Below are 11,312 nucleotides of genomic sequence, written 5' to 3'. Positions count from 1 at the left end.
CGGCGATCCCCGCCGCCCCCCCACAGCCCCCCCCCCACTCACCCCACAGCCCCCCACACTCACCCTGCAGCCCCCCACACTCACCCCGCAGCCCCCCCCACTCACCTTGCAGCCCCCCCCACTCACCCCGCAGCCCCCCCCCACAGCCCCCCCCCACTCACTTTGCAGCCCCCCCACTCACCTTGCAGCCCCCCCCACTCACCCCGCAGCCCCCCATACTCACCCCACAGCCCCCCCCCACTCACCTTGCAGCCTCCCCCCACTCACCCCGCAGCCCCCCCCCACTCACCTTGCAGCCCCCCCCACTCACCCTGCAGCCCCCCACACTCACCCCGCAGCCCCCCCCACTCACCCCGCAGCCCCCCCCCCCACTCACCCCGCAGCCTCCCCCCCCCACTCACCCCGCCCCCCACAACGCGAGCCCAGACTGACTCCTCCCACCCTCTCTCCTGCCCATCTCCCCCTCCCCTCTGCTCCCTCGGTCTCCTCCCTTCCCCATCCCCTCGTCTCCCCTCCTCACCCCTCCTCCTCCTCCCCTCCTCGTCGCTCTCCCCCTTTAGACTCCTGCGGGACGCGCACTCTCAGCGAGCAAAAAGAGAAACACACGCGGCTCGGCTCAGTGACGGCACTCGCAGCGGGCGAGAGAGAGAGACGGAACGAGAGACGGGGAATTCTGTCCGTTCAGCAGTGGAAACTAAAGCCACAGAAATTGAATTAAATTCTCTACCGAATGCATCGATTCATCAATTCTCGAACCCAACAGAACCAGCACGCCTCGCCCCCCACTCGCTCCGCGGACGCGGTTACGCAATTACGCAGTGCGGGGCGCGCATAATCAGAGTGCACGTGTATAGTCTACAGTACAATCTAGTGCACTCTATACGTACACTCGAGTACCATACACTCGACAGTCTAGGCTAGAGATTTTGGTGGAATCACATAGCGTGCGAAAGGGCACGTGTGGTCACACACACACAGACATCAACGCACGCAAAGAGAGGGGGGCAGGGGAGGGACTGCGAGCTTGGACAGAGGCTGCGAGCTGGGAGACCGAGCTAGGAGAGAGTGAGAGAGAGAGAGACAGAGACTGTGAGCTGGGCTAGAGCCTGCGAGCTGCACAGGAGCTGCCAGCTGCGAGGGAGGAAGCCATCGGAATGCGTCGCTGTACGGGACGGTGCTCCTTGGTCTTCATCTGCGCCCTGCAAGTGGTGAGTGACTTGAGATCCGTTCTCATCATCCTCCTCCTCGTTTTCCCCTTTATTCCTCTTCTGCTGCTGCTGCTTGGTCCCGCACCCAGGAGCCACCCACGCACGATTCTCATACCGCGGCTGCTGCTGCCGCTGCTGCTGCTGCTGCCGCCGCTGCTGCTGCTGCTGCCGCCGCCGCTGCTGCTGCTGCCGCCGCCGCTGCTGCTGCTGCCGCTGCCGCTGCTGCCGCTGCCGCTGCTGCCGCTGCCGCTGCTGCCGCTGCCGCTGCTGCCGCTGCTGCTGCTGCTGCTGCCGCTGCCGCTGCCGGAACACCAACGGTGGCTCGAGAAGCAGCGGCAGCCAGACTCACCGCGGCGTTCAAAGAGGACGATGCAAAGCGCCAACACGACTACAATCACGCTCGAATTCGCGATTAACACCGCCCTGTAGCCGGAGCAAATGCCACCAGCTCTGCGGTGGCGTGTTCGGGTTGCATCGCGCTGTGTTCGGCACGGTGTCCGACGTTTCGGTCCACGTGCTTTGGTGGAAGCTGCTTCGGTGAATTGTTTTTTTTTTAATGCGCCCCTCCCTCCCCCCACCCCGCAAGTTCACGAAGAACCTCTCACCAGGTGCTGCGAAACGTCGAACAACAAGCGGCACATTCAGACAATAGTCATAAATCAGGGAGTGTTATTAATGTAATTAGATAACGTTTCTGTCAATGGTCCTTCTTCCGAGTAAAATAAATAACAAGTCTGTATATGCCTTGTGTCGCCGTGATGCATGTTATGTACCATTATAGTGTATTGCCTCGACGCGACCTAAATCAACACCGCATTGCGCCGAGTTGTACTCGGGGAGAGATGGCACCGCATTCCGTGGGGGACCCGTTAAACGTTGGACCATTTAACGAAAGAGAGAGGAACCTTCAATCAGTAGTGGATTGGCCATGGCTGATGATGATGGTGATCAATCTTGATTTGAAGCTTTCGTGACTGCAGGAATCCATACTCTTTGGTTCTTTCGGTAAAGTCACGTAGGTAAAAAATAAATCACGACGTTTCGGGTTCAACACAAACAGTCTGCCTCAGCAGCAGACCATGCTTTCCCACCTGATGATGGACGCTTGTGTTCCGCCCGAAACGTCGTGATTTATTGTATTTTATACCTACGTGATTTTACCGAAAGAACCAAAGAGTATGATGGTGATCGTTTAGCCATTTAAACGGTGCAAACTGGAGCCCGCACGCCTCTGCGTGCCACAGATGTCCATCACGCACGCGCACGCACGCGCGCTCACAGAGGAGTCGCGCGATTTGTTGAGCGGACAAGAGACTGCGGAGGGATGGACGGTCGGGGAACTCCGGCGACAACTGACTTCGCGAAAGGCCCCGCGAAGCAGCTGTGTTTGGCAACGTTTGCGTCCCCTGTTCTGTGCGCGAAGGCAACATTCTAAAGCACCGACGATGTGTGTTTACTCTCTCACACACACAAACACAGAGGCTAAGATCCCCCCTGTAGCCTTTGAACAGACTGTTTTGGAAAGTGCTGTTAGCGAGTAGCACCTATGAAGGACGACACGACGCACGAGCGCCTTTGTCTCCCCAGTGCTGGCGTTGACACACCGCACCAGGTAAGCATTGGAGGCGGAATCGACCGAAAGAAGGTCCAGGATAGGTGCAGTCATCGCCTCTCTATAATTTGTTATTTTTATTATTAATGGGATTGGCCAGACATCCCAATCAAATACAGGGCCCGTCAGAAAACAAGTATTGAGACTCAGTGAGGGCGCTAATGTGATTGCGATTACACGGGTGCACTCATCACATGATGGCACGCGGGGCTCACTGTGTTACACATGGCACGTGGCACGCTTTGAATTTTATATCCAATTATTTTGCGGGACGTAGACGGTGGCTGTTGTTTCTGACACACCGGGCACCGCCATAGGAATGTGGAATTACCACGAGTAGCTCAGGTGTGTCAACATAAGATGAGCGGCAGCCTAGGGGACACTCTGAGCAAGAGGTCACTTTGACTAGTCTACTCTTGATGTGTGTGGTTATTTTCTTTCCTCCAAAAAAAGACGTGGCCATCGAATAAGAATCCACATTTTAAGCGACCGTATCCGTCCGTCTGTGTGTGGGTCTTTCAATCGCAGCTCGTATGAGAGAATGTTTTGTCGCACAGAGTTGAGTTGTAGCCCATTCCGAGCAGAAGGAATCAGGGACCTTTGCTACTGGCAGTGCGCTTTGTGTATTCTACAAAACGTTAACCGAGGTTAAAAAGAGTGACACAAATTAGTGATGGAGGAGGGCAAAGCCAAGTCGTGGATTCACGCTGGCTGATCATCACACACGCAATGCAGCTTCGTGCAGGGCTATTGTGTAAATGCGCAGCCCTGCAATGCTTTGCTCACGACACTGCTAGCGGAAGAGTCTCCACTAGAGGGAGCTGTAGAGGGCCCCTCTGGAGGGCTTTTGTCTTGGGAGAGATGCCAGCACCTACACTGATGTGTAACCATTTACACCGCTGGGTGGACAGAGCGAGGGTGGTGGTGGGATTTAGGAAACTTTCTACATTATTTTAACTGCCGCGCCGGGAAATCGGATCGCAGCGGTGACCTTTGGATTGCTGCTCACCATTACACCACTGTGGCCGCATCCGGCAAAACGAAACGCAGTCACACGTCTGTGCGATGGGACGGCGCCTGGAAATCTGGTTGTGGGGTTGAACCGCCCGTATCGCAGAGAGAGCTTAGGTTTTTGGAGGTCGCTAGCTATCGTTGGCCCTACGCACATACTTAATGGGTGGGGGGCGGGGGGGATTAGCTTTGGCAACAATTAACATCTAATTAATCTTCCTCTTCCTCTGGTGGCAATTAAACGAGAATGTCCAATCAGTGTTACGTGCTGCGGCATCATCGTTACTATGCGGGAAGCGTCCTCACGTGGTCCAGAGTGAATTTATAATAACCGAAACAAAATAATCTCCCTATTATACGCGTCTGCGGGAGCGTGTTTAATTGGAGGTGTTGTGGATGCCAAGGCTGAAAATCCAGCAACAACTAAAATAAATAAAAAGGGAGTCTCGGCAAAGCAATGGAGGTCGGTCTATGAATAGGGTTCGAGCCACTATGAAGATTATCAGTGGTTGCTTGTTAGCTAGTTTGTTCGGCTCGTGGCTGGTTGCCTGTGGTTAGTGTCACGAGTCAGTGGCAGGGATAGTACTCGTGGCTGATGGGCTCGCGGGTGAGAGAAAGGGCGAGTATCTGGTTGACTTACTGTCAGACGTCGCATTTTCATTTTTTGTTCCGAGAATGCGATGCGTGTGAGCGTGGGCCCTGGTGCAAGGGATGAAACGGGATGAAACGGCGTCTCCCACGTATGGCGGTCACCTGTCCTTAATGTCTCCCGTCTCTTCGTGGCCCGGGACGTGGCCCCCTCCCGCCACATTGGCCCCGGGTGCAGTCGCACCGCCTGCGCACTCGACAGCTCCGTTGCTGGTCTGGTTGGTGGCGGCAGCTGATCGAGAAACACGATCTGAAGCCCGCAGCTGGCAAGTCCGCGCGCAATGTAATGGACGGCCCCTAAGCTAATCCACTGCTGGACAAGGGCCTTCACGTGGCACGCGGGTCGTGGAGGTTGTTTGACCGTACTTCAGCACGTTGCATACACACGGGAGCAGAGGAGATAGTGCAACAATTCGTCTCGCACTGCTCTCCGCTGCCAACCACTTGGACTAGCAACCTTGGACGCCTGTCCACGTATGGCGGTCACCTGTCCGAGCGCGATCCAGGCTCAAGCCTGCTTGGAATCCCGAGATCTGACGGGACGGGCGCGCTCGGGGTGATTTGGTCACAGCTAACGATTACGATGTTGATACGAATGATGATGCGGACGAGTGTGGTGATGATCACGATGATGACGATGTCGTTGACAGCCACACGTGATAATGACGAATATCAAATTATCACGACGACGGCGGCGACGATAACAATAACGAAGAGGACGACGAATGGCAGAGCCCCGCCTGGGATTTGAACTTGTCACTTCACAAAGCTGGAAGCCGCCTGCGTGGGGGCATGCCCGCCCGTGTCGGCTCGCTCGCTCGCTCGGCTCGTCGCCTGAGCTGCCCCGCTGCGAGCCCCGAGACCAAAGCGAACCCCGCGGGCGCGCGCGTTCGGCGCGGCCACGCGGCGGCGGCGGCGGCAGCTGCGGCGGCGGCGGCGAGCGCACAAAGAGGAGGCGCTGCGCTGCTGCTGCGGAGTCTGCGGCGAGGGGCGTCGCTCATTAACGGAACGGGATCGCGCTTCTGCTCTCTCTGCTCTCTCTTCTCTCTCTCTTTGTCAACACAAAGCGGCAGCGGCGGTGGTGGCGGCGGCGGCGTTTAAAACGATGCCCCCCCCCAACCCCGAATTCGTGAATCGCCGCCGACACCGCAGGGGGGGGGGGAGCGCGAGCCACGAGGGAGTCGCTCCCGGTCGTAGCGGCGTCGCGACCGCCGTTGATGCCCCCCCCACCCCCCCGACGACACCTCGCCATCGCCGCCTTCCTTCTGCCAGGTCTCGCAAGCTGTTGCCCAGTCGATGCCCGGCGCTCCCCTGGATCCGCTCTTACTTCCCGATCGCAATCCGGCTTTGGGTCTTCTCCTTGTCACGCAGTGGCAAGTCCTCGAAGGGTTACTGTGACAATCTCACCGCCACGACCGTCACCTTCCGCTCTTCCCCTTGGTCACCAACCTCCAATCGCCACTCCAATGCCCGTATCGGCCACCTCCCTGCACACGTGTGGCCCACCCACCGTATCTTACAGCAGCCCTCTAGCTTCGTTCTAATCCGAATAGCCAAGTTGCTTACCATATCTTCCTCCACCCTGTGCTCGTGCCCCACCCATCGCCACCCTCGTCTCGTGCTTCGCTGTCTCCGGCTGCGGACGATAAAACTCCACATTCGACGACGAAAAACAACAACAACAATGTCCCTGACCGCTAGCCAGAGCAGCTCAAGTCGTGTGTGTGTGTGGGGGGAGGTGGGTTAGCACACAGCCCGGCCATCACGGGTCATTTCAAAATTAAGCAAATTCGGACCGTGAAAATTCGGCACACAATGGGCAGCCCTAAAGAACGGCGCCGCGGGGCGCTTAGCGTCCAGGCCACAGAAGAGAGAGCGCCGCTCGGATCACGCGACCCCACGCGCTTGGGCAGCCACGGTGGGCGCGTGGCCGCCCGGGGCACCGCCGGCATCGTTTGTTGAAAGGGCGGCGCGGAGAGGCCCGCGGTGGCCGAACGAGGCGCGCGTTGATGCCCCCGACGAGGCCGCTGACGGAGCCCGTCAACAGACGCGAGCGCGCAACGCGCTCGGCGCGCTGCCGAGTCAGCGCAGGGTGGAGGTCGCTGCCGTGCGGCTGCAGCGCCCGTCTCCGTGTCGGAGTGCGGGAGGCGACCTTCGCGCGCATCCCATCGACAGTCCACCCAGCAACCACCGTGACACTCAGCCAGTGGACACTCGCCACCTTCCACAGCGCGGCTGCGCCCCCGATGCACACCTACCCCCCCCCCCGTCCACTGCTGATACACACCTGGCTACCCCCCCCCGTCCCTTGCTGATCGGTGCCCCTGTAGCGAGCAAGGTCGCGAGGTCAAGTGGCGTAGCTGTCGAGTGCGCAGGCGGTGCAACTGCACTGGGGCACACGACCCGGAGAGGCCCAGGCGCCGGGCTCCAGAGACACAGACACCGACAGACCTACACAGAGACCCATAGAGTTAAATAGAGATCCACAGTCTTACACAGAGACCCATAGACTTACATAGAGATCCACAGTCTTACACAGAGACCCATAGACTTACATAGAGATCCACAGTCTTACACAGATACCCATAGACTTACATAGAGATCCACAGTCTTACACAGAGACCCATATATTTACATAGAGATCCACAGTCTTACACAGAGACCCATAGACTTACATAGAGATCCACAGTCTTACACAGAGACCCATAGACTTACATAAAGATACATAGTCTTACACAGAGACCCATAGACTTACATAGAGATCCACAGTCTTACACATGGACCCATAGACTTACATAGAGATCCACAGTCTTACACAGATACCCATAGACTTACATAGAGATCCACAGTCTTACACAGAGACCCATAGACTTACATATAGATACACAGTCTTACACACAGACCCATAGACTTACATAGAGAAACACAGTCTTACACAGAGACCCATAGACTTACATAGAGATCCACAGTCTTACACAGATACCCATAGACTTACATATAGATACACAGTCTTACACAGATACCCATAGACTTACATAGAGACACACAGTCTTACACAGAGACCCATAGACTTACATATAGATCCATAGTCTTACACAGATACCAATAGACTTACATAGAGATACACAGTCTTACACAGAGACACATAGACTTACATAGAGATCCACAGTCTTACACAGAGACCCATAGACTTACACATAGATACACAGTCTTACACACAGACCCATAGACTTACATATAGATACACAGTCTTACACAGATACCCATAGACTTACATAGAGATCCATAGTCTTACACAAATACCCATAGACTTACATAGAGATGCACAGTCTTACACACAGACCCATAGACTTACATAGAGATCCACAGTCTTACACAGAGACCCATAGACTTACATAGAGATCCCCAGTCTTACACAGATACCCATAGACTTACATATAGATACACAGTCTTACACAGATACCCATAGACTTACACAGAGATCCATAGTCTTACACAGATACCCATAGACTTACATAGAGATCCATAGTCTTACACAGATACCCATAGACTTACATAGAGATACCCAGTCTTACACACAGACCCATAGATTTACATAGAGATCCACAGTCTTACACAGATACCCATAGACTTACATATAGATCCACAATCTTGCACAGAGACCCATAGACTTACATAGAGATCCATAGTCTTACACAGATACGCATAGACTTACATAGAGATCCACAGTCTTACACAGATACCCATAGACTTACATAGAGATACCCAGTCTTAGACACATACCCATAGACTTACAGATAGATACACAGTCTTACACAGAGACCCATAGACTTACATATAGATACATAGTCTTACACAGAGACCCATAGACTTACATATAAATACACAGTCTTACACAGAGACCCATAGATTTACATATAAATACACAGTCTTTCACAGAGACCTATAGACTTACATATAAATACACAGTCGTACACAGAGACTCATAGACCTACATATAGATACACAGTCTTACACAGAGACCCATAGACTTACACATAGATACATAGTCTTACACAGAGACCCATAGACTTACACATAGATACACAGTCTTACACAGAGACCCATAGACTAACATAGAGATACACAGTCTTACACAGAGACCCATAGACGTACATAGTGATACACAGTCTTACACAGAGACCCATAGACTTACATATAGATACATAGTCTTACACAGAGACCCATAGACTTACACATAGATACACAGTCTTACACAGAGACCCATAGACTTACACATAGATACACAGTCTTACACAGAGACCCATAGACTTACATAGAGATACATAGTCTTACACAGAGACCCATAGACTTACATAGAGATCCACAGTCTTACACAGGGACCCATAGACTTACATAGAGATCCACAGTCTTACACAGAGACCCATAGACTTACATAAAGATACACAGTCTTACACAGAGACCCATAGACTTACACATAGATACATAGTCTTACACAGAGACCCATAGACTTACACATAGATACACAGTCTTACACAGAGACCCATAGACTAACATAGAGATACTCAGTCTTACACAGAGACCCATAGACGTACATAGTGATACACAGTCTTACACAGAGACCCATAGACTTACATATAGATACATAGTCTTACACAGAGACCCATAGACTTACACATAGATACACAGTCTTACACAGAGACCCATAGACTTACACATAGATACACAGTCTTACACAGAGACCCATAGACTTACATAGAGATACATAGTCTTACACAGAGACCCATAGACTTACATAGAGATCCACAGTCTTACACAGGGACCCATAGACTTACATAGAGATCCACAGTCTTACACAGAGACCCATAGACTTACATAAAGATACACAGTCTTACACAGAGACCCATAGACTTACATAGAGATCAACAGACGTACACAGAGACCCATAGACTTACGCATAGATACACAGTCTTACAAAGAGACCCATAGACTTACACAGTGTCCAGGCTCAAGGCTGCTCAGCTTCTGGGTTCTGGCGTGGCCGGGTGCGTTCTGCGTGATTTGGCCATGCGATGTCGAGCGACAGTTTTTCAGTGAATCGATATTCTGGTGATGGCGACGACACGGGAGAGGACGCGTGTGGTTACGTTTATGACGTTGGCGGCCATAAACCTCAATGATGTAGAGATAAAGGCGCAGCCCTGCAATTGTTTGCTTACACCACCGCTGGTAGAAGGGCCTCCGCGAGAAGGGGCTCTGCAGAGGGATTGCCCACACTCTGTGCCACCACACGCACGTGACCTGATGATCGACCGTGGTGTAGTCCGCTTGGAGGAAAGAAACTTGCCCATCGGTTCAACTGCCTGGAGGTCTAATGGAACCTATGACCTCTATATTGCAGGTCCAGTGTGTTGACCAGTACACCAGGGCAGCGTCCTAAATGTCATCGCAAATGGAAATAATTTCCAGCATCAGCTGAACCGAAGAGCTTCTTTCTTTTCTCTCAGTGACAGTAAAAAAAGATCAAGGTCAAGAGGTCATCAAGGCCAAGGCTGTTGATCCCACCGCGCCTCCACAGCTGTTCCAAATATGACCCCGACCTCTCAGGTCCACTATAACTCCATCTAACCATCTGGCTATCGCCCGTCCCCTTTGTAAACAGCCCATGCACCCTTCCGGTACCGCTTTCCAGTCTGACCACCACCACCACCACTACGTCTGTCTGGCTTTAGCTCTTAGGCCACCGACCTCTGGCTGCCACTACAATGCCCGTCGCGGTCGCCCGCCCGCCTCCTCCACCCTGCACGCGTGTCCCGATTAGCACGGTTGGCGACGTGCGGTGCGAGAGAAGTTCAACATACGTACATACACGCGTCCCACCCATCACAACCTCCTCTAGCCGATCACATCTACACCAGTTTCCTGGAACATTCTCTTCTCAACTTCCAAGTTGTTGACCCTACGCTGCTATGTTCATGCACAAACGATGCATCCCCTCGTACAGGTTTTTTGTTGGGTTAGATCGCGTAAATATACAAATGCCTACGTGTTAAACTATAAATGTGTCGTTAAACCCGCCACCACCCGACACAGCCAATTAGTAAGCTTTGTCACGTAAACAGAACGTGTCAATTCGTTACTAGCACAGCACACCGGTGTGTTGGAGAGTCCGACGTTTCGCCAGTAATTACAACCAGCATCATCAGGCAGCAGCCAGATTTGTGGAGACATCCTCCTGTTTTCTCCTAATTACTCCTAACTACTGGCGAAACGTCGTACTCAGATTGTAAATGTTGTGGATTTGCTCTCCAACACACAACCGGTTAGTGCTGTACTGGTGAGGGGTTTAACGACACATTTCTATTGACGCGATCTAACCCAATAAAACCTGTGTCATGGATGATATTTGTCGCGAAGGCCTGCGCTTTACACTGATGCATCCTCTGCACGCGTGCCCCACTCTTTGCAACACCTTTACCCGTGTTCACATCTGCAGCGCTTCCTCCAAGCCACGTCCTGTCGCTACCTTTCTCTAATCCCCACAGTAGGCACACAACATCCAGTATATCTCTCAGCGTGGTTGCGGCTATTCATCACGTGTCACCTACTACACTTTACCAGTGCCCCCCCTTCCCCCCCCCCCAGCAAAATGATTGAGCATGAAATTAAGCCCAGAGCATAACTAAAAAAATTACTCACGTCAGTAAAAAACATTGTTACAAACAACAACAACAACAACAACCTGTTATTTAGTTGTATCGTGAAAGTGCACCGCAGTAGCGACATTCAAGTATCAAGTTCACGGTGTGTGTCTATTTTATGTAACCAGGTAG

General features: G+C 52.9%; 1 protein-coding gene across 1 annotated transcript in view; it reads left to right on the top strand.

Moving 5' to 3' along the window:
- Positions 1–509: 509 nt before the first annotated feature.
- LOC116945142 (sodium/potassium-transporting ATPase subunit beta-1-interacting protein 3-like) overlaps positions 510–11,312 on the top strand; it is a 92,162-nt gene continuing 81,359 nt past the window's right edge. The window contains exon 1 of the mRNA XM_032959311.2: positions 510–1,208. Within this exon, the coding sequence (XP_032815202.1) occupies positions 1,155–1,208 (54 nt within the window). The 5' untranslated portion in view covers positions 510–1,154. The remainder of the gene's footprint in view (positions 1,209–11,312) is intronic.

The sequence above is a fragment of the Petromyzon marinus genome, chromosome 23, assembly GCF_048934315.1.
Source record: "Petromyzon marinus isolate PM22_M1 ecotype Great Lakes invasive population chromosome 23, UKy_Petmar_22M1.pri1.0, whole genome shotgun sequence".
In the NCBI taxonomy this organism is placed as follows: Eukaryota; Metazoa; Chordata; class Hyperoartia; order Petromyzontiformes; family Petromyzontidae; genus Petromyzon; species Petromyzon marinus.
This window is presented reverse-complemented; position numbering and strand designations above follow the sequence as displayed.